Genomic DNA, 24,514 nt, shown 5'->3' on the forward strand with positions numbered 1-24,514 from the left:
TGTTTTTCCATCCCACACCTCCAAGCTGAGTAGAACAGCTTTGACCTACGCTATGGCTTCTCATCTTGGCTGACATAGAAGCTTTGACTTGCTCGCTGCCACCCAGCAATGTCGTGTGGAGCTTGGGATGGCAGAAGTTCATTACAAAGGCTAGAACTGCCATGTTCTTTGCACCTCTCTCCATGCAGTTTTTTTCCACATGGGTGCTCCTCTGCACGCTGGTGTGGAGCTAGCTGAAGCAGAGGTGGTGTTCCTGTCAATCAGTATCTCCCATGAGAGAGAACATGGTTGGCAGATGTGTCAGCAGTCTTCCTAGTTTCTTCAACCCAAGGATTTGCTCCTGTAAGCTCCAGCATAAACTGAAGCTGTATTCACACGTACTGAAAACTCCTGAAAATGTCCTGAATTTGTCCAGGTGAGCTGCAATTGTGAACGCAAACAGCCAAATTTCTCATCCAAAGTTTACCCAGACTTTTTTCTGTCTGCCCCCTGGGAAATTGTCCCTCCCCCACCCCTCCATCGTCTGCCAGAGAAAACTTCCTACTGTGAGGGACAAGTGAGAAGAAGTAACACAAGAAATTTTCTGGAGTGCATGTGGGAAAGCAGCTATAGACAGCTCAAGATTCAGACAGTGGTCAAGCACAGATGAAACTTCCACTCACACTAAGCAAACCCAATTCAATCCCTGTCCAGCTGCAATATCATGAGATCAGGGCTCAGTTTGGTGTGTCCATTGTATTGTCTGGCGGATCTAAAAGCACAGTCAGTAGAGCTGTGATGATTAAATGTCCCTTGGTTAACTTTAAGGGCCAAGAGCAACTGGTCTTTTTGTTGGTCAGACTGTGCAATGGAAATACCCACAAACTCAGATTTTAGAGCAGGAGAGAACTTGAATGAAAGGCGTGGAGAGCCAGAGCGGGAGAGAGATGGCCAGAACTGCCAACTTAAGGTTGCAAAACTCATATTATTTCCTTTATGTATCCTTGGTACCCATTTGGCTAACGCCCATCATTCATGGCACGTATCCATCTCCAACCCAACATAGTCCCATGAGGTACTTAAGAAACTAAAATGATCTTGGAAAAGATGTAGCCAATCAACCTACTGTTTCCAACCCTAATTAGAAGTGACAAAACAGCGATAAATACAACAATGGGATTTTGTAAGAGATTTCCTGAGTCTGACAAATGCAATGAATAAAGAATGTAAATTAGCAATCCAAAAAATTACTCTTGACAGGAGAGTCTCTAGTGGCACATTACGCTGGCACTGAATGAGCTGTGATATTTAAACCACGTTTCCAGGATATTGGCAATCTCAGGCCTTGATCACACTGGTTGTTGGTTGGCAGCAAACAGCTGGTTTTTTTCTATTTTTTTTTAGGAATGCTGCAGTGAAGTAAGGCAACTGGGTTCGTGGCTATAATGTGTGTAAGTGTGCATAGCAGTTGGGGGTCTATCACCCTGAGGGAGGAAGTTTTGAATGCTACATCGCTCCCATGCTGACCATCTCAACACTTATTTATTTTGAAAGACAGCTCTGATAGCCGCCTTTGAGCTCATAATTCTTTTAGCCAGAGATCTTGCTTGTCATACAAAGTGACAAGATATGCTTTGTCTTGGGAATGTATGTTAAATTAAGGCACATTTTTTTCAATCTGTCATGGGAAATTAGTAGATAATGAATGGTAGGGCCAATTTATAAGGATGAAAAAAAATCCTATGATGTTTTGAATTATTTCTATATATTACATTTTTGCAACAAAGCTACAAGAGATCACGATATTCAGTTTGTCCTAACAGCCCAGTCTCTCTGCCTCTGTCTCTTCCAGTCCGGTGGGGTTTGTTTTGGCTGTTTGGTGCCATTTTTTCTTGTTGGACTTGTATGTCAAATGTCTGTATTTCTCACATGGTAAAAGGCATGTATTGTGTTTTTGAACTATGTAAATCTATAAACACAAATAAAGTGAAAACATATATGTATATTAAAATTAATTAATTACTAATGAATTTAGATTCAACTCACATGCATATCAATTACAATTTTAAGGACTGGAAGTTTTCTTATACATGCCTAAACAAATGATAACTGAATTAAAGCGTTACTCCAAGATATGGTAAACAATTATTTATTGGTAGAGTTGGCCAACTGAAGTTGAGCTGTTCCTACTATTTGAAGTTTGGTGAAGGATGTCAAAGTCAAATGCATTGTTTTCTCAATCCCACCAGAATAAGTTTTATTTAGAGCAGAACATGAATTGGTTAGTTTATGGCATGGTGATAGACTTAGTTTGGTTTGGTTTAGGTTAGGTTAAGTTATATATATATATATATATATATATATTTCAGGTGGGTAGAGAAACAAACAATCTTAAGAAAACCCTCTAAATACTGTCAGAATTTCTCAAACCATTTAAAAAAAATATTCAAATATTGAGCACTAGCGTTTTCTAAGGGCAACCTCTAGTGTCAAAGTGCTTCATATCGCAAGGATACAGTGTAAAAAGTGTATTCATCCCTTGTCTCCTGACAGAGCTCTATCTGTCACATGCTTCAGGAGCCTTAGTGTCAGAAAACCTGACAGTAGGGTTCCAGATAGTGAGTGGCTGAGTGAATAAGCCACTTACTTCTTATTTTCCTTTACCTCTGCAGTCCACAATTTTTTTTTTGTAATAGATAAGATCACACAGACAAACTCTAGTGTAATAATAAGCAGCTGCTCTGTAAGTGATTTCGGAGCCTGTGTTTGAAAGCTCATGATAACAGAGATGTAATGCCACGTTCCAGGCCTCTTTGGTAAGCAGGAGCACACAGCAGCTCTGATCACGTCTTCCTAGTACCCCTCACCTTCATTTAACATATGCACCTTTGAGCTCTTGCTTACCAGTTGCCTATGTCAACTAACAAAGAATATTCACTGACCTGGCAATTAGCTTCCAACCCCCTAAACTATCCGTTTATGGATGCTGAATGTGAACTGTTTAGTGAACACGACATGCAGAGCGCAGCTGAGAACAAGGGTCAAATGGGAAACTGGATTAGAGAGTCATGACTGTAGCAGTGATCACATCAAAGTGGGTCTCTCTCTGAGATCTGATGCTACGTGACAATACAAGATGTTGTTCTTTGAGCAGTTTGTACGAGTGGGATTCAGATTAACTTGCCACACATCAGAATCAGTTAGAGTCAAAATGCACACAGCACGAGGATACAACCGCTCGGGTAGCAGGGTTAAAGTGAAAAATACAAAAACGGATTTTCACCAGAGAACAAGATGTCTTTCTCTTCCAATTTTCTCTGACTCATGAAAGTAGGATGAAATTACTGTTGTTGGTTAAAACACATTTCAGTGAGCACATGAATCTAAAAGGCACACATGCTGAAAGAGAGGGGAAAAAGTCCACATGCTCAAATGGAAATGTCGATGGCTGGTACCAACCATGTTTGTTGAATTTTTGCAAACCCTTTTAAGTAACAAATGAGTCCTATCCTCACTTTGTAAATGCTATGATCAAATTACTTGTGACATTGAATATTGGAAAGCTGGTTATGAACACCAAGCATGGAGGTAGGACAACAATTGATTGTCATATTTGGATGTTTTGTTGTATTTGGATATGTTGTCTATTTGGTTGTGTTGTTTTCTTTAATTGTTTTTTTTGGTGAGCATAATGAGCAAAAGCTATCAGACGTCCCTCTCCCAGTAGATGGGTTTCAGTTATTTCTGAGGGACCCTGAGGACTCTCCATGCAGGATGCCATATCTAAGCCCTCCAGTGTGTTCTTGGTCTACCATAGGGTCACTGTCTCCGACATGCCTGCAAAACCCTCAGCTCCAACCACCTCAGTGGGTTCCATTTGATATTACAGACAATTGTACAACACCACTCCTTGCTCCCTCTGCATGTCTGTTACTAACCCTATCTTTAAGACTGTATCCTTATTAAAGAAATCATTTCAGCTTTTGTCTTCAATCTCATTTTGATGGTCACTACCCACATTTCATGACCATAGGTGAGGGATGGCTTGAGCTGTAATTTGAGAAACTCCTTCTTCACCTCAACAGCCTGGTGCAAAGCCCTCATTACTGCTGACACTGCACAAATCCACAAGTCAGTCTCACTTTCCATTTTACGCTTAGTCATAAACAAGATTCAGAGATATCAGCTTCAACTTCCTCTTAACCCACTCTATTTGCATTAGAGTGTCTTGCTCTGATGATGACCGTCAACCTAAGACGGGAGATGTACATGCAGCTAGGTCGAACGTGATTGGCTAAGAAGAGTAGAGTAGTTTATTTCTTCTTCTTCTACTTGAGGTTGTTACAATGTAGGGCCTTTAGGTCCGGTCAGCCTCCTCTGGGGCTTCATTTTAGTGCGCCTGTCAGGATTTTGGCCCGGGGAACCAAATGAATTCAAGTTCCTTTCTGTTTTCATATGAAACACTCAGCCAACACCTCGGGCTCTGGGTAAATCTATAAAGGCTCTGTCTAACTCTTTAACTCTCCCTCTCTCTTTGAGCATAGTCCATGTTCGAATAAGGTTATGAGATCGTGGTGCTACATTAGGGGGAACAAGACATTGCAGTAATTGGATTTAGCATTTTCTTTTACGAGAATCATGAGAACTTTTAAAATGTTCAAGTTATTAAACCAAACAAAAATAGCTCACACGTTATTTTCACAGAAACAATAGTTAAAACCGACCAAATACATTTTTTTAGGTGTTTATCCTCTGTTTGGTCTTCATCAGACTACTTAAAATTATACAGTTAATAGTTGTTTGAGTTGGAGAATCTGGACTCTTGTGATGTGTTGGTTTTCTGTTCAATGTCAAATCTATTTTGTCTGCCAAAAAATTACACTGACTGGTGCAATTCTCAATCAAGAAGCCTCTGCAGACGGTCACAGAAAGCGGTTAGCTTTAAGCCCAATGCTAATTATATCATTTTTGTAGTAAGCATGATATTAAAAAATACTACCAAGAAGCCTGGATTTTTTTTGTGCCTATGTTATTGTGATGTTTAAAGTCTCTGGAGTAGGATTTGCAAACTAGTGCATCTTAGTTGCTTTCGCACCTGGATCTTATGCCTTCAAAAATCCATGAGACTACAAGAATTTCAGTGACGCATGAGTATACGGGTTGTTAAAAAGAAATGAGAAACAGTACTCTTTCTAGCTGGAGTTCCCTGCTAAATCCAGGGGGAAGCACTGCTAAGACAAGGCTTCACGTCTTACATCCACCTGTGTGAACAGATGAGCCGTTCAAATTGTGCGGTATGTGTGTCTCCTCTGGATAATTGACAATAAATCATGTTTTGGGGGGGGAAGGGCAAGTTGAGGGAGCATGTATGTGTGCCTGAGGAAGATGGGGTGTCGGGGTTGCAGGAAAAGGAGGGGGAAGATGGAGGGAAAGCTGAGTAAGAGCAAAACTGGTTTTGACTTACTGGAGCACATGTTGAGTTCAGGGCTGCGCATGCCGTAGTATCCGGCTGGACAGTCATGAAGACACTCCCCGTACTGCCTCATCCTCTCCCTTCGCAGAAACAGGAAGAGTTTGGGCTGGCAGTTTACGCAGCCATTGTCCCTGGAGCACACTGAGCAGCCTTTACAGATGGGGTACGCTCCATAGCTAGCTGTAGGACAAAGAGAGAGAGAGAGTATCAGCAAAGATGATTAATAACATGGAATCAAAAATGTAAAGGTGTCAGCATGTTAAACCTAAAGTGCTTTTTGTATGGTGAAACAATATCTGACTCCCCATCCACCAACACACACTTCTTAGGTCTATCAGGGACTGAAATCTACAGTCCAAAGGAAAGTAAATTGTATTCTTTACACAACTAATTCTGTCAATTCTCCATTTTCCTACAAGAGTAACTTCATGAAAGCCTTTGAATACAATATCTGCAGTGTGCAAGGACAACTCCATTGTATTTATATTCATCAATGGTAAGACATATGACTGATCACAGCGTGCCAACCTGAGGACATCCCTTAGACTAAACTTCTCCAATGTTGGCTGGCAGGCAGTAAGTTGCCGACCATTAGGCAAGCGCTGTAGTCCACATCTTTGAACTTGTTTCATCCACAGGTCTGTGGCTGTTAACAATCCAAAATAGTCCCATCGCTGGCTATAGTGATGTGGTTGCCCACTGAAATCAGTCTGAAAAGCTGCACCTGGATGCTTAGGTTGTACAGTAGGTTGTAGCTCATACTCAAAGTAAAATTAATTTCATTTGATTTGATTTTTCGTTACAGTGGCTGAAGTAAGAGACTGTGCCCGAAGGGATCTCTTCAGGTTCATCAAAAGGGACAAAGTAGCAGCGATACTTAAAGAAATGTATGTTTTATATTAATGCTGACAGCCCTAGAGTCAACATTAACTTTTTACTGCAATGGCCTTCCATAAGCAACCAATGAGATGGTTGTCATCCATGATTTGACATTAAAGCAGCCAGTGAATAGCCTGAGAGAAAGTAGTAATGTTTCAAAATGATGTCAGCACAATAGTTAGTTTTTACTAGAGCCGCAGTGGGAGATGCATCAAGCATGGCGGTTCAGAAGGCTATTTATCCTGATCTTGTATAAGAAAACCAAAATTCTTTGAGATATTTGTATCATCATTCAACTGTGAATGACCCTGACTTCACCCAGTGACAAGGACAAGGGTGAATTTGAGGCAACAGACTCAACTGTGGGAGGGCTAACCAGTGGAAGACAACCCAAGTACAAGAATAAAACCAGAACAACCATAATAGATATATCAGCAGGATATTTCATAATTCATAGTAAATATGTTCAATTCAACAATTTGTCATTCATGCAAACTCTGGCTCCACTCTAAATGTTTGAACGCTGATTGGTTATGAATGTGAATATTGCATTAATTCTGGTCAGAGCTGGCCTTCTGAACGATTGTGTTGAGACAGCCGATGAAAGACCCCAAAACCACACTGCCTCTGGCCTCAGCTCGAGTTGCCTGCGGAAGACAAAGGAGCCAGTTAAGAGACAGTCCATTCCCCAATAAGTGACTTTCAGTGTAAACTTCATAGGGTCCCGTTTACAGGAAAATGTCCTTGGGCTAAAAACAAAATCTCTCAGAACGAAAGAGACTTGATTTGATGTAAGCCAAGTCTTTAATATCACAAGCAGGGACTGGGTAGCAGCGCTGCTCAAACTGAGAGACCTACCACAACGCTTAAATTAAACACTGTTCAACAAACTGGACAAACCCTTAGAGACGGAGCAAAGCATGTCTGCGTTACTGGCTGTGGATCAGCATATTAAATTTCTCTGAACAGATTCACCCAGACAAAAGTACATGTAGGCGCTAAGTGGGCCCAGTGAAAGCATCAGTTTGTAATCATGGGAAAATCAGTCAGAGGATGTCAGACACATCTTTCTTTCTTTATTTTCTTAGAGTGCTTTCTTAGAGTGTCTTCAGAGAGAGCTAAGCTGGCCCTGTCAGACTACACTGGAGCTGGGGTTGATGGAAGGAAGATAAAGTGCTAATCAGAATGTGTCTGTGTTGGTCCTCAGGGATGAGGCTTATACAGCGACACCTCACTGATCACAACAGCGGGTGCGCTCTTTGAGCCAATTCATACACTGCTGATGGTTCATGTCTAGATGGCACTTACTCTGAGAGACATGAAGGAAAAATGCCCAAATTATGACTTGTGGTTTTGGCCTTTTCCAATTCTCAGATGAAAAATTGTGTCTTACGTTCAACTGTCAATCTATCACTTCAGGTGATTTCGTATTTTAGTGGCAATGCAGGTTGTCTATAAATATAATACAATAGCTCTAGAAGCAGTCGCACATTGGTACAATGGTTAGTGCTATTGCCTCACAGTAAGAAGGTTCCTGGTTCAAATCCATCAGATGTTACCTCTCTGTGTGGAGTTTGCATGTTCTACCCATGCCTGTGTGGGTTCTCTCCGGATTCCTCCCACAGTCCAGAGACATGCTGGTTAGGTCAATTGGTAACTCTAAATTTCCCATAGGTGTGAATGTGACTGCAGACAGTCCATTGTGTACTCTCGCCCAATGACAGCTGGGATCGTCTCCAGCCCCCCTGCGACCCTGAACGGGAAAAGCGGTATAGATAATGGATGGATGGATCTCTAGAAGCTGTTGACTTGCTTGTTCGACACAGATGTTGTTGATCATGTTTTGAACTGATTGCAACACAATCCAATCAATATCAAAGCTCCTGTGACAAACTGTCAGATTGTGTTGATTACATGTGTAAGTAGTGTTTTTTTTATGTTCATTTTTAATAAAAAATCTTATCTTGCTGTCTTTTAACAATCAAACATATAACTCATTGAGGAATCTCTGCGATGGAAGAGGTTTAGAAACAGTCTTTTTCTTGCAGCTTGCTTTCACTGACTTCATCTGAAATCCACCCAGATTTTCAGTTTAGACACTGATAATGAATAAAGGAAACAGTAATGTTGTCACTAATGGTCTTGTTTGCTTCACTAGGTCACATGGATGCATTAGTATTAATTACAGCATCTTTCATAACCAGTGAAAAAAAACCTCACAGGAGCTATAAAGCATTTTTTTTACTCTGATATACTTTTTAAACCATGTGCCCAACATACATGACTAATATGACATTCAGGCATGCCTTGATATTCTTGCTATATCTTTGAATTAAAATCTAAATGTAAAATGTCACTTTTATTTAAAGTTTTTGCAGCTGTATTAAAAGTGCTTCTCTTCCCTGTCAGGTAACACCACAAACATAATTTCTCATATGTATCTCTTATATCATTCTGTCAAACCTCCCATTCAGTAAAACTAAACTGCAACATTAGCCCAAACCATATATTTCTGTAGCATATACAGTCTGGATGTGTTTACAGAAAACTGACATTCACATTAACATGGTTACATTTACTCCCTCAGCCCTCGCCAAACCTGAACACAACACCGACAGAAAGGGAAGGCCAACTTGGCAAAAGGAAAGAGCTGTGAGGCTGGAAAGCGTATTTCTCCCTCCCCATTTTGAGTGGGCTCGACTCTATAACTAATAACAGTGTGCGAACAATACTGTCCTCAAATAATAGAAAATATAATCATGGCCTTCAGTCTTCATAGTTCACTGGCCAATCAATCAGCAGAGAAATAAGTGTCACTCAAAAGTGTCTTCATGACTCCGGCTTGAAAATCCTGCTCTGCTCTTTGTTGTCAATCATTTGTTGTGCTGGTTGCTAGTCTCAAAATGTGCTCTGATTGAGGATAAGATAATCACACGCAGTTTGAATACATCTGATACCACATCCTGGAATTAGAGTACAATTGGAGGAAAAAAAAAAGGGGAAAGAAAAAGCTGAACACAGTGGAGAGAAACTCTTTAAGTGCTTATGTTTGGAGATTAGGTAGCACGTGTGTGTCTGTGGAAAGGTTTGGAAGTTTCAGGCCACAGGTATGTCAGGAAGGAGGTCACAATTCACAATGTCTGGAGCAGCGCTGTCCAACTCACGTTCAACACTACCGGCAAAAATGTCTTGCACACTTTACATCAATCTATCAACTGCCAGCAGGTTTCAGCCATTCTTAATGAAAAAACACTTTTTTTATTTTGAGACTAGATGAAATACTGTATGAGTTGCTCTTTCACACTCAAACAGAAACAGTAGAAAATAAAGTGTTTAGAAGAGGCTTGTGAGTAAAAATATACTACTTCAGTGGGCTTTATTGGCATGAAAATGGAGAACAGTTTGCCAAAAGCATGCAGCAGTAATGTTTTTAAGTGGAGCTAAAAAAAAAAAAAAGGGAAAATCAAAGGAAAATGGGTTAAGTGTTGCTCTGAAGTCTCTGTAGATCATTGCAGCTTAAACTGATTTGGCAGGCACATAAAGCTGTATGTTTAGTGTGCTGGGGATGTGTTCAGAGTTATGGATGTGGTTTGAGCTTTGCATATTGTGTCTTTTGCGTGTTCTCAGACAACCGATACGTTCTAAACCAGCCCATCCAAACATTAAAAAAAAAAACAGGCTGTGTGTCATGTTTTGACACATGCTCAACTGCCCTTTATGGATTCTTCTTTCCCCCACAAATCATGTCATGCCTCAGCACTTCTAGTGTTTCTCCTGTTCAAACCCAAGTGACCCAGACATAGAGAAGCTATAGACACAGTGGTCATCATGAGGATACTGTATGTATGGATACCAGGATTACCAAACATGCTTTAAAAGACAGGGGAGCGGTGTACAAGATATTCAAAGTGCCACTCCCTGCACACGATAAACCATTGCCGTTTATGGTTTCAACCACAGAATACAAATTACGTGAAACAAAACAAATCCACTGTTCCCACTTCTAACAGCTAACTGAAGATCCCTCTGAGCCTGAAGTATAGTATTTACAAAAGCTCCAGCTTGTATGGATGTCACTGAAGAAGCCTCTGAAAATACTTTTAATACAAAGACTTAATAATTGCCTCAATGTGTCATGTCTACAAGGCAGAGGGCTTGTTTGAAGATGCTACTCAAACACATGCACCACATGAAGAGTGTTTCTCATATCCTCTTCCTCACCCATCAACTATATATTGTGACAGAGTTACTATTGTGACTGCTTTCTGTGTTAGAAATAGAGAAAAAAATCTTAGCAGTAGATCTAGAAACAAGGGTAGCAACGAGCTCGGTGTTCTGTTGAGATGTGCTGCCTTGTCAAAAAAATGCTACCGCAGCACAAAACAATAGCAGAGGCTATCAATATCCCCTATCGAGTAATGCAACCAAACAAAAGAATTTCATATTAACGCGTTTCAATGCATTATCAGAGTATGGGGAGCATGTGGACAGTTATACCCATCAAATAATGCTCCCAGTACAACATCACTTTAAAATACATCTTGTTAAATTTGCACTCTGAGGAAAGGGACAGCATGTTTTAATACTCAATGGTAAAACCTGTTTTTAAGATTTTAGAAGAAGCATTTCTGGATAGACGTAAAGCCCCTATCAAATAATGCTCCATGTACTGCATAGAGCTGCTTGGTAGCACATATTGATGGGTAGGCTGACTTACATGCTGGCAGTTGTCTACAACTTTAAAATGGTCGTTGTTACTGTCTGTGTGTGGCTGTGTGATGAGTCTTGAGACACAAGCAGATTGTCCAGTTAAATGTGGCTTACTCTTAGATGTTTAATTGACATATTCCAAAAGTCAGAGCAATCATTTTCATCTTTGAACGAGTTTAATACTTCTTTTGAACTGTGGCCATATATGATTTTTAAACGTCTTTTCAATGGAAAAATGCTAAATGGAAAACAAAGCTTAAGAACAACTACCATACAGATGTGTGCCAACTTACTAACACCAAATAAATGTCAGTGTACTTTCTAAATGTCAAACTGTTGCCCAACAAAGTCAATAATCTTTCTCATTGTCTTTTAAACGATTGCTTTTTATATAATATTATAAAAATCAGTCTTTGAAAAATGAAGTTAAAGTCACATGCTAGTAAAGCTTCACAAAAATTGATTGATAGGTATCTAGCATGTTCATGGGAAGGATGACTGCATGTTTAAAGGGTACCATTTTCACAGCCCTGGGCTTGCACTTAGCTTTTCTCTGAAGCAGCTCAAAAACAATTAGCGCTGCAGTGGGATCCAGCAGAAAAAACTAACTCCATCTCAGGTACGTTTTTACGAGTCCAAAGCGAGCGTGACAGACTGTTCCTGAGGCTGCCAAAAACCACCACATATACAGGGGGTTCCACCCACGCCCAACCGGCTTACTTCCTGCCTTCCACTCACCTCCCGCTACCCATGAAATCATTCACATCGACCCGTTCCAACTTTCTGCAATACGAAACCCTAACAAGGCAAATTGCACATAATGTTTGTGTTTCTTTTAGAGCTCTGAACTTAACATTGAGAAGAAGAAGATATGCGTTGGGTTTCAGTGATGTGGGCAAGACAACGTTGATTTTTAAAAACATCTTATGGTTGAAGTTTTGAAACTGATACATTTTCAGGTCTTTGAATTTAATGGAAAGAAAAAAATGCATTACATTATTAAAGAAATAATAGAAACATGTAGTTCATTGGAATCAGAAGATGGACATAACAAACTGCTTAATTTATTTTTTAAATACAGTAGATGCTACTAAAAATGTAATGAATTTACTGCCGACACATTGGTAAAATGATTATGTATGATAAGAGCATCCCAGAGAGGCTGAGTATTTCTGTCATAAAGTTTGGGAGTGGTTCATCACTCTGTGAAATTCTGTACTAGAAAATAGAGCAACGATTCCATAAAGCAGTTTCTCTAAAATCGCAAAGAATCTTTTGATGTCCTTGTCTCAAGTTCGTAATGTCACTTAAAGATTCACAGAATCTAAAGAAATCTCTGTATGAGGAGGATGAGGCAGGAAACCAATATTGGAGGATCTTGGACACCTTAGAAGGCCCTGCATTAAAAAAGAGACACAATTCTGAAGTGGACATCACTGTGTGGGCTCAGGAACACTTCCAAAAACCTATAACTGTGAACGCTACATTCCCAAGCGGAAACTAGAGGAAATAGTGGATAAATCAGATCCAGAAATACGGCCACTTTGTAGGTCCGGGTTCATCCAGCCATCCACTGTGACGTATGTGTGCGCATTAGTCAACATGGCATGGGTAACTTGCACATTTGTGAAGGCACCATTAATGCTGAGCCATACATACAGGTTGTGGAACATCGTGTGTTGTCAAATAGACTTCTTTTTCAGGCAGGGCTTCCTCAAATGCTTAAAAAGTCTTAAAAGAAAAAGTGATTTTTTTTCTAATGTGATTTTTCACTCCAACCTGAGAAAATCACAGTGGAGAACCCAAACTTAACCACTAGACATAAACCCAATTGTAAACTAAAGAATAGTTTTGTATTGGACAGAGAGATGTGTGATGTCTACGAGATGGTTGGCTTCATAGAACCCTGATTTTTCTTACCTCATATGATTGTAACACCACAGTAAATGGAAAATGACAACACAGGATACTAACTGTTTGGAATAAGAGTATAGATCAACTTCCAGGCAATGCCATAACGCAGCAAACAGAATTCCACACCCAGCAAAAGGAGGACAAGAGATTGTATTAAAACACAACTCTTTCTATTCTCACAGTTCTCCTCCATGTCTCCGAGGGGCCCTGGTATGTAAATCTAATAATACACACTGTGGATGCAACTAACCAGCAGCCACACTGTCCATTGTTTGGAGAAGGCACTTACAGTACAGTCAATATGAAAAAGTGTGGTGTTATCAAGTAACAAGACAAAAAAGTGATTCACTTTACTGTCTCCATCTATACTTACTATAAATGTCATATGGTGAAGAGGCAGCACAGGCAAACCTCAGGTTTGAGAGTTACATTGCTGAAACAGGTCAAAAAGATTTGTGCTCTCATGTGGAAAGCATCACACTCACCAACAGAATTATATGCTTTCCTCATGGCACTGAGACAATTATTGTTTGTTGTCCACCTCCCTTGTTCCCCCCTAAATGATGGTATGAGCTTTCTGCTTCTCCACTTAAGAGAAGAAAGAGAAAGGAGAGCAAGAGAGGGCAGATACAGGACAGAGCAGCGATGCAACCACCAACCGACGGGTGGCAGACCGAACTGTAAGAAGCGAAACAACCACACGCTGAATCCATGGTCAGACCGCGTTACTATCCAGGCTTAGGCTGTGAAGCTGGTGTAGACAAGAGAGCCAACCGTGTCAACCCTCACACTCAGAGTTCACCAGCCGTAGCAACGTCTCAACATTGTTAAACTTCATTAAAGGCTGGTACATGGAAAATTACATTGAGCCGCCCACTTTCCAGGCCCGTGACTTTATTTGTCATGGAAGTGGAAGTTGCACTTAGCTCAAAAAATATTGAGGAAAAACAGAAGGGGTGAGAGGGGGGTACTCCGGGCCTGTGTGCTGAAGGCACATTTCTGCTCCAATTTAGCAGAAAATATGCTGGACTTGCCTCCGACTCCTTTCCAGCTGGAAACAGTCAGGTTTTAGGATCTACTTTTCCCCCCCAGTTTACTTTAACAGATCATACTGTAAGCACATGTTTATAATTTATGCCTGTCCTGCTGCTTATAATGATTTTGCAGCACGACTTGAGCAAACACATTTGCTGTCAGACATATTAGCTCGCTCCTGTGACACAGATCCACCAGGCAAGGCGGGCTGCAAAGAGATTTGAACCTTCACTTGAAAGGGTGGCGGTTTATAAAGTCAATGGGTAAACCAGAGAGCCGTGGTTCAAACAAGCAACTGGATAATGGGGGACAATTTAAAAGCTACTTTTTTAGTACACAATAAAACAGAAGCTGAAGGTAGATTACTGTGGTATGATTCAACAGATTGAGCCACAGCCACATGCAGGTTGGAAAACTACATTTGACTCATTGGATGACAACATGACCATCAAAAGTTTCAAAAGTTACATATAATTAAAGGAGTTTGATCACTGGAAAATATGCCTGTGAGAAGGTCTGCTATGCATTATAACCCAGTGCATAACCCCAATAACACCTACCCCCAAATTGAAAAGCTAATTGTCTCATAAATAAAAAAAAATTATCAAATAACATAAAACAGGTTTATCAGGGACAAAGAGAGAGGGTCATAGCTAGATTTTTGTTGTCATTCTTGGCAGAGCCTGTCTCACATTTCATGTTTTACGCAAAGCTGTGACTCAGTGGTAGAGTCGCTCAACCGAAAGGTCAGGGGTTCGATCCCCAGCTCCTGCAGCCATATGTGTGATGTGTCCTTGGTCAACACACTTGGTCAAGTTGATCCTGCACATCTCGAGTTCAAACCATTAAAATTATCCCATTAAATGAATATCAATTATTCAGATCATGTGAACTGTATTCATAATATGTTGTCCTATGTTTTGTGAACCTGCAGACAGTGAGATAGGGACATTCAATCAATCAATCAATTTTTATTTGTATAGCGTCAACTCATAATAAGTGTTATCTCGAGACACTTTACAAAAAGCAGGTAAAATACCTTACTCTTTGTCTGTTAACATTACAAAAGAGCAGGTAAAAAGACCTTACTCATTGTTATGTTACAAAAAGCAGATAAAAGACCTTACTCATTGTTATGTTACAAAGATCCGGCCTATCCATCATGAGCACTTTAGCAAAGCAGCAAAAGTTACAGTGGTAAGAAAAAACTGTCTTATTAAAAGGCAGAAATCTTCGGCCGGATCCCCGGCTCATGACGAAACAGTCTTCATAGGCCTAGACTGCGCCGGACATTATTGTCAGTGTTTTTCTGAGTCAATCTGTAAACGCTCTGTGCACCTTTCATCCATCTGTCCAGCTGAACTCGACACGGCTCTCACCCCTGCGCGCCTTCAAACTCTATATGAAGACCCTAGGTTAGTTCACTTCCTTATTAACGTGTTCATAATGGATTATGACTTAAGTCCAATGTCCTGGGTCAAATCCAACATCTGGAGTTCCTGATGTGAAAGAGACCTCATAATTCCTGTTTGGAAAATTAGAGCTTAAAGGTGACCTGGCCGACCTGATCTCATGGAATGCGCTGCAGACTTTCACACTTTCTGCCACATTGATGGACACTTAAACCCTTGACCACGGCAGACATGTGACCGCCTTGGAAAGCTGTGTTCTCACATAGGAGAAAAACAGAGAGAATGCCCTTTATGTGGTGGTCAAGAAACAGCATTGCCTCTTCACTGTGGCTTGCGGTCCAATAAAATGTTTTACAGCTCAGTCGTGCCTGGAAAACAACAGAATATCTGTTCACAGTCAATTTAAACAAAGCTCAAACAATGCACTGAAACAATGCAAACCTCTAATCAGGTTAAACTTTTGTTCCAGGGAAGGAAAAATCCTTTTCTAAAACAGTCAACACTTTTAAAAATAACTGTTGGTGAAGCTGCATTAAGAGGTCAGCTTTATTGTTGGTTTAGTTTTCCCCATCTATGGTTTATTCATTAATGGCCAGTTCATCATATTGCATGACCCATCACACTAACACATGCTGAAGGACTACAACAATAAAAGTGTGTTCACACCGTCACCCAGCATCTGCTTTTGAGTCTCCTGGCAGCGATGCTGACTTAACGGCATGGATGATCAGCACAGGTGTAAAAGGACTTTATGACAGCAATGAATGGAAGCACTAAAGGAGTTCATCGATGAGTCAGGAGGATCCACTTTGTCACTATCACGGCAGCCATTGGAAGATGAGCATGTTTCCTGCCAGGTCTTTTTCTCTCTCTCTCGCCAATTTTTGGTCATTCGTTCAAAGAAGAAGGTTGATGTTCTTGTGAAACCAAACAATTAGTTTTCAACCCATCTCCACTGCCTACCTTCAGATCCAAGGTTTGTAATTTGTTTTGAGAGTGAAGCTTAAAATGGAAATTATGTGCCACATTCTGAGGAAAAGATGTATCAACTAAGCACATGAGCATTGCAGATTAAGTCACTATAAAACTCTCCCAGAGAAGTAAAAGCACATTGGCCTTAAGCTGCAAAACTACACTGTAGAGCATGACACAGATGTCCAGTTTTTGACCCTGTGTAGCACTCGTCTCATACTATTAACAATTATCCATGAGCTATTTTCATTGCTTTTAGATGGGACAGTCAATAATGATGCATACAACACATAGGCACATATTTACATGTTGTTAAATGAAATTCAAATTAACGGAAAAGCACAGAAGGAAAGAAAATATAGAAATGGGTTTCTTTGACAAGCAGTTTTTGAGCTATTTTGCTTGTGTCCCTTTCTATAATCTACAGACTTTCAGAAGATAAATCAATTTCAGTCAATTGTTGTTTTTTTGCAGTGATAAGGTATCAAAATAAAAAGCTCTCAGTCAAGCATAACTAGCAAATGAATCCACCAAAAGTAGACTTTCAAACAAACATTCCAGGCACTGTTTGGGATACTCAATGGATTTCTCTATGCCGACAATTTTTGATATATTGTCCTTTTCATCCCGAGAAATCTGTTCGTCCTTGGGAGGGGAGAGTGTGCCCACTACAAATGATGGGAGACATGGACTGAGGCTAAGATTGTGATAAGTCTTTTGTTTTATGATCTAGTGCCTCAAAAGACCAGTTTCCCCCCCAAAGTCCCTGTTGTTTCCAAGAACGATAACGTCAAAGCAGTACAAAGTCACAAATGAGTCCCAAAAGAAAGAGAAGGGTTGGGAACATATTGTAATATTTCAATATTTACACTCCCTCAAATCCAGTCAAGCTGTGGGAAAAATGTGTTTTCCCCCAGATGGAAAGAAGAAAAGGGAAAAGAGAAAAAGGTGGGTGGAGAAAAAGGGTGGAGTGGCTCCGATTAGTCCACATGTTGGTAATTTATCACACATAAACCTCACACCTAATTTTCACACCTGTAGCTCAACGTGCTGGAAGTCTAGTAATTCACTCACTCACTCACTCAAACACACACACCCACTCCTCCCACACAACCCCCCGCCCCCCCGAGTCGGACCTGGTCGTGGGTTTTCCCTCGGTGTGGGAGGGGCACAAGGACATCACAGGAGAAGATCAGTGAAGCCAGTGGGCATACTTGGCATATTTGCACCCCATGCAGTAAGGCTCTGTGTCTCCCACCCCATCCTATTCTCTTCCCCATTTGTCATCACCTTGACTAAACTCGTCCCGACCCCCAGCTCACATCTGAACAACTCAAGCGCTGCATGTGGACACTCGCCAGAAAGAAGAAAACAGACTGTAGCTGCTTATTCAGATGGGAGATACTCATCATGTGTTTCAGTGTTACACAAAAACAGATTGTAGACTAAAGTGATAGAAATTCTGATATTAATAAAATGTGTTGTATTACTTCCTGACACTGCTGACAGAACAGTACTTCTTGTCAGGGCTGGAAAAAGAAAATATATTTTTTCTACTTAGGCTTCAAGTTGGAATGAGGTATGAACCTGAAGATGTTATGGTGTTAGACTTTAATACTTACAGTACATTTCAACATTTTGGAAAATACTCTTATGTTGGAACACTCTTTAGAAACATGAAGCTAATAGGGTGTTAGCTGAGTTTAGCTTAGCAAAACATGGTCACACTGATGGCCTTGATCCATCTGACTGTAACAACCAGAAGCTCCAGATAGCCTACTGTATACCTTTAAGCATAATAACAATTCTGAAGTACGTCCTGAACAGTCCTGAATCCCAATTATGCTGATAATGGTACATTTTGTATCCTGTAAATGCGTGTACGTGCATGTGTGTATGTGTGTGTGTGTGTGTGTGTGTGTGTGTGTGTGTGTGTGTGTGTGTGTGTGTGTGTGTGTGTTTCTGTGGTGTACTGTAGAGAGGTGAGCAGATTTAAGGTTTTCTTTTGAGGATAACAAAGTCTAATAAAGAAGGATTAATATTGTGATTAAAATAAAGTGTCATATATTATTTCAAAATATTTGGCACGTTTAGTGTTTGAATTTTGTGTCAAATGTTTGTTTCTCTGTTTCCTATCTTAAATGTTTATGTTGTAAATAGAGCCGCTGTGATGCAAGACAAATTCTAAACCTTGTTTGACAATAAAGTTCTATCAATCAATCAATCAATCAACCAATCAACATGAGGCAAATATAAATAGTTAGTTTGCCAGTGCAACAAACAATAAACTTCCCAATGATGGATCTGACGTATTTGTGATTTCATGATTTATTTCAGGGTAAAGTTTTTGTTGGACACAAGGGTCTGGCTATACTAACCGAGACATAACATCAGAGTGTGTTTTGAGAAAATCGGTTAAAAGCAGTGTGTGATGTTATGTGTAGAAATTTTAGAAGATGCATGTTTGATTGTTACTTTATCGTTTCCTCTTCAAAATAGGCTTGTAAGTCTTCAACCAAAAGGGGGGCCTGGCTGGGAAAGTTTAGGAATCAGTGCATCATAGGTTTCCATTGAATATCGAGCAATGATAAAAGTCATATCAGTAAGAAATGAAAGAGTACGTTTTGGTATCAAAAGAGAAATAATTTGCTGAGAGTTTGAGAAGAGATCTAATCTAAAAAGTTAACAAAATATTAATAATATTTGGGCAGCAGTTGCCGGGGGCAACAGTAGCTCAGTCTGTAGGGACTTGGGTTGGGAACTGGAGGGTCATGGGTAGAAGTCCCAGTTTGGACCAAGCCTGGACATTCTCCATTAATGCATCTCCATAGGATCCTGTTTGTGTATGTGAGTGTATTTCAGCCTGTGTGTTTATAGCATGTCTCAACAACAGAGTGTAAATTGAATTTCCCCTCTCGGTATTAATGAAGTATATCTTCTTCTTCTAATGCAGCATAATATTGAAGCTGGTGTTGGAGGATGGTTCAATATAATGCTGTAATATTCCTGAGGAATCCATCAGGTTTTACATGTAAAAACTACACAGAAGGTGTAACTTGAATGGGTTAGGGTTAGGGTTAACCCTAACCCTAATGCTCAGGAGTGAATAGATTTTTTCATGATATTAAGTGGAAAATAGCAAAAAGTTAAAAAAAAACGTTAAACACATAAACAAGGTAGCCAGCTCAAGGAGAAGGGTGCTACCTTAAACATTCTTCATCTTTGTAATGGGTGTAATAAAAAGCAAACTATTTGACCACCAGCTATGAAAAGTGAAAAGCTCTTGGCATTTAAGATGGAGACTAAATAATAAAAACAGCCAATGCAGACCGACTACCCTTATCGAACCCATTCATGCCGATCTCAAGGAGGCAGGGCGGGAATGTCTGTTACAAAGTTCTACCTCATTAACCTTTTAACAAGATACAACCTCGCAGCCTTCAACGCCCGCCGAGGCAGACAGGGAGATGTGAGGTGATCGCCAGGGTCAAAAGTGGAGTGCACCACAGGGGACAGCTGGCAAAGACCTGGTCTCACTTTCACACATGGTGCCTGCTACACAAAACAAAACACAAAACCTAAACATCAAAGCCCTTTTTTTTCCTCCTCCTGAAAAAACTTGGTCGGATCCAGTATCTACATTAGGTCTTTCACGGGAAAAGAAGACAGCTTTGAGTGTTTTCTCACCTAGCTGAGGTCTGTTTCCTATACAGACACAGACCACATTTGTCACTGGGTGGTAGGATTGTTGACCATTAGAATAATACTCATATTTTTCTTCAGAAGCTACAAAGAGAAAATGTGTTGATCACACAAAACATTAGAGAAAAGTTAATATGAGGTGTCTCTCAGCGCCTGTGGCATACCATTTATTTAGACGTGTATACTGTATCCAGATGAGAGCAGCCACGTTCTGCTCCAGCAGGTGTCTGAGTCACATCTGGCCTCATGTTCTCGCACCACCACAAAACTGCACCTGAATGGCTGGCACTGCCCGGGCTTCTTAACAGGAACCAGCTTGCACTGGCTGAGAAAAAGGCCAAACTCAGCCCTCAAGAGAACAGTTATTTTCTACAGTGCCCTTTGAGAGAAAAAAATGCTTTCATGATGTATGAAAGAAGAGTGGACTCCACCTGGCAAAATAGAGAACATAGAGCAACAACAGTGGTGCAAACATCATTTCCTTTAAGTTAAAAAGTGCTTCTGGGTGTGGAAACACGACGTGTTGCCATGAACAATGTAAGCTTTGGTATGCAGGTTGAGCTAGAATCTAAAGGACGTGTAAGATGTTGCGATAAAAATCAAGTTTGAGATGAAGAACGCAGACTTGCATCCAAAACGTCTGGGTGGCATGAAATCCAAGTGTATCATTACATAGGAGCGTACCTGTCTTGTGCCTACATGCCACAGTGTTTACTGCAACAAATGAGCAGCAAATTGAGTTGTCATGTAGAGGCTGCAACAATTCAACCTCAGAAGTTGCCAGAAAAAGAACAGTCTTGATGCAGTATGATTTCCTCTATATTAGAAGGTGTTTGAAATAAGTTACTCTAGCTACTCGTATGCAGTGTGCCCTAATGCTCTGTGATGATAAACAGCCCCACATTGTCACCACTGCCCATTACGGCACCAAAGCAGTACCATCTCCAAGGCCATTAGCTGGTAAACATGTAAACTACATGTGACCCCTGTCTACGGATACCTATTCGTTATGACTCCCGCTAGTGACAGCTGTTTACACAGCTAAGGCCGCTACTCCTGGGACCTGGCCCCAGTCCAAATAAAATAATATTCAGTTAAGGAGAACTCCGCCAAGATGTAATACAAGTGTATAACTAGAGGGGCAAAAAAGCAGGAAGGAATCTGAGAAATGTTAATGGATTTCTTTTTTTCTTCTAAATCTTTATACTTTTCTGTCGAGCATCTGTCTCTACCGCAGCCTCGTTCCATTGTCTAAACCCTGAAACAAGATTAGTGAGAAACCCTGATGGAGAAAGAAAGTCAAAACCAAGGCACCACAATTGATGTTCTCCTTTGACAAAGCGCAACATAAATATGTGCTGTGTTAAAATTACAACAAAGTGTACAAGTTTTCCCTCAAAATTAGACTTCCACACCCTCTCTTTTTTACACTTTGTGTGTGTGTGTGTGTGTGTATGTATGTGTGTGTGTGTGTGTGTGTGTGTGTGTGTGTGTGTGTGTGTGTGTGTTTGTGTGGATCTGTGTCCTGAGACTTCATGGTGTGCATCCAGAGCAAAGTGTAGAAACACACACCGGTTTTGTCAACACGGAGAAAAAGACAAACAAAGACCATAACCACACAACCACTGGTTCAGACATGCACTGTATTATAGTGAACAAGGCTGGGCCCATGCTGGTGGATGTTCAGCACAGTGGTGGAGACACATCTTGGCTGGGAGGAATACAAAGTAACGGAAGGCCACTAGTATAGGCTCCATCTTCCAAACCAAATCACTGTTGATGGGCGACCACCAATGAGCTTCAACGAGTCAGGTGGTGCATTCATTGGCAGGTGTACATAAAGAATTATCCAATCAATGAAGTGTGATCTGGAGGGAGTGTAAAGTAAAGCCTAAAAATGTACCTCTAGAAACTTCACCAAGCCAAAGCTCTTCTGTATTTGACTTCTGCAACCCAAATGCAATCGCCAAGGGAGCAAGCTGTACATTGTAATTGGATCAACAAGATGTTGTCTCCGCCCACAAAAGCCTGATTGTGAGAAGCAGCGACAGGTTTGCAATTCAGTCTGGCTTAAGTAAGACTGTGTGGAAGTCCAACTTGATTTTGTTATTGAGTCTTCATCCCTCAATATGTGTAATCATATATGATGTTATGACCTTTCAAATTGGTAACATTATTATGTGGAAGGTGTCACTGATCGTGGTTAATCCATACTTATTCATCATGTCTTCAGTTCGGCTAAGCTCTACGGTGCTTTTTAACATCTTTCAGCTCGTTGTTTTGGTTTTGTGGAGCACAAACTAACTATTTGGTCTCACCGCTTGCATTATTGCATTTTGTAGACACTTGATTTTTAGAAAGAGATTCTTAGCCAAAATATCTGTAATATACTTGTGAAGTTGCATGAAATAAACTTAGTGACAATTCAGAGGTGAACATAATGCAGAATGTAATGCTAGCAAGTGCCCACAAAAAGGAGTCATGGGGGGGACCAGATCGCAGCTAAAAGGAGGGCTCATAATTTGAACTACAATTATAACCTGGCAAGAGACACACCAAATGTATGCTGATGTATTGATGGAAATACGTTTGCCAATAAATTCCAATGCCAATGATGGGATGATTTTATGTCAATGTTATGTTTTAGCTTGTTTAAAACTGCCCCCAAGTGGCCATGCATACAGTTGATGTAAGTTTAAAAAAGTGTAACATGAAACACTTTTTACTAAGTTGAAGACTAGAAGACTAAGTTGAGGACAAAACACACCAACTTCCCACCTGGTGTTTGCTCTCTGTGGCTTGTGAAGGGAAGCTATTACGGGAGTTAAAAGGGTAAAAACAGGGAAAGACAATTAGGACAAAAGTAGATAACAGCTTTGTGCTTCATGTTTAAAAATAGTTGACACGTGTGTTGTTCAGCCACACTTGGTGGGAAAAAGAGCTGTAAAAGGTTCTTATTGCTTTACAATTAGGATACTAGCCAGTTAGGAAGAAATGTCTGGACAGAGGTAAACACAACACTGATAAAGAGGGGCAACAATTACAAGATTTATGCTAGAAAAACTTGTGCAGAAAAAAAGTAATACGCTCTTCTTCCTTAAGGCTGAATGTAAGTTACTGTTGCTTCCATACATGCACAACCCTACCACTTTACTCAAGTTACAGGCAGATACAGTATGTGTCTCATTCTATCACATCTCCACTGCTCTGTGCATCCTCACTTCCAAGTAACTTTTTTTCTCTGTACCTCTTCCATTCTGACCACATAAATCTTCAGGGTATGACCCTTTGAGACCTCTTTACAGCTGACATGCACGCTATGTTGCCCTCACTGTTTCCCCCCACCCCCCTCACCCTCTGTCCTCCTCTCTCCACAGAGGGAGTTAGAGAGACAATGAGGCCAACATTGAGGCCCAGTAATGACTCCCAGCCTTGTTCTTGATTAAAAACACACTGGGTGCTTCTGCACTCCGCAGGCAGCCATGAGGCCTTCCTCTTCTCACACCACAAGGCCTGAGAATTATGAGATATGAGCAAAGGCCAGCCTCAACAAAGCCCCATGCCCGAGAAAACAAAAAAATCCAGTGTAAGGTTTACCTTCGGTAGCATTCAAAGATCTTGTCCCAACAAGTCCAAGCCAAGTGTGAGACTTCATTTAGTCTAAAGGTGCTGGGTTACTGACATTAACCACACTGTGAGCCAAAATCATATCAAAACCATAACAGAGGTTGGAGCAGGCTGATACATCAACACTGGGGCTGAAATATTCTTCACTACATCATGTTGGGAAAAAAAAGGTGAGAAAAGCTATTTTTGAAATTACTGATGCATATACAGTTTATCTTTAAGATTTGCTGACACTCCAATCCCTGTGGAGATCCAGTGCAACAGACAGCCAGTAGGCGACAGTGGGGGGCGGGGGCAGCTACACCTTTACCTGTGACTCTCCCACGACAAATCTTGAGCCGCCAAATTACAGGCGAGCTCTGCAGAGAGACCCTTTATTGGATCTGACCAGCTCACTTCCTCTCCATACCAAAGGCATTGCATGCTGGGCTTATTTTGATGTGGCATGTAAGCATAATTAGAGGTCCCATAAAAGCAGGGGGGGGGGGGGGGGGGGAGTCTTTTCCCTTTGTCGGGTGTTACGGGGTGGGCACAAGGGGTAGTGATCAGATCCCCTTGCCTACATGTTGTACTGTAGGAGCTGCAGCCATTAGAACATTGATGCACACAGAAATCAGTGTCAAACTAGAGCCAGTGTGTTTGTGCTTTCTGCACAGGTTGAGGTTAGTGTATTTTCTCAAGGGGCCTCCTGAAGTTTCAGGTTTCCAGGCTTTACAGATCGATGCAAAGTAGATAATCTACGGCACGCACACAGAAGAGCACACTAACATGGAAAATGTGTGCATACAGTGTTTGGCCTTCTCTATAAACA

The 24,514-nt window shown here is 40.8% G+C and overlaps 1 protein-coding gene across 1 annotated transcript in view; it reads right to left on the reverse strand.

Moving 5' to 3' along the window:
* rspo2 (R-spondin 2) overlaps positions 1–24,514 on the reverse strand; it is a 60,219-nt gene that overhangs the window by 27,988 nt on the left and 7,717 nt on the right. The window contains exon 3 of the mRNA XM_061051173.1: positions 5,444–5,632. Coding sequence (XP_060907156.1) covers positions 5,444–5,632 — 189 coding nt within the window. The remainder of the gene's footprint in view (positions 1–5,443; positions 5,633–24,514) is intronic.

This window comes from Labrus mixtus, chromosome 11 (assembly GCF_963584025.1).
Source record: "Labrus mixtus chromosome 11, fLabMix1.1, whole genome shotgun sequence".
Taxonomy (NCBI): Eukaryota; Metazoa; Chordata; class Actinopteri; order Labriformes; family Labridae; genus Labrus; species Labrus mixtus.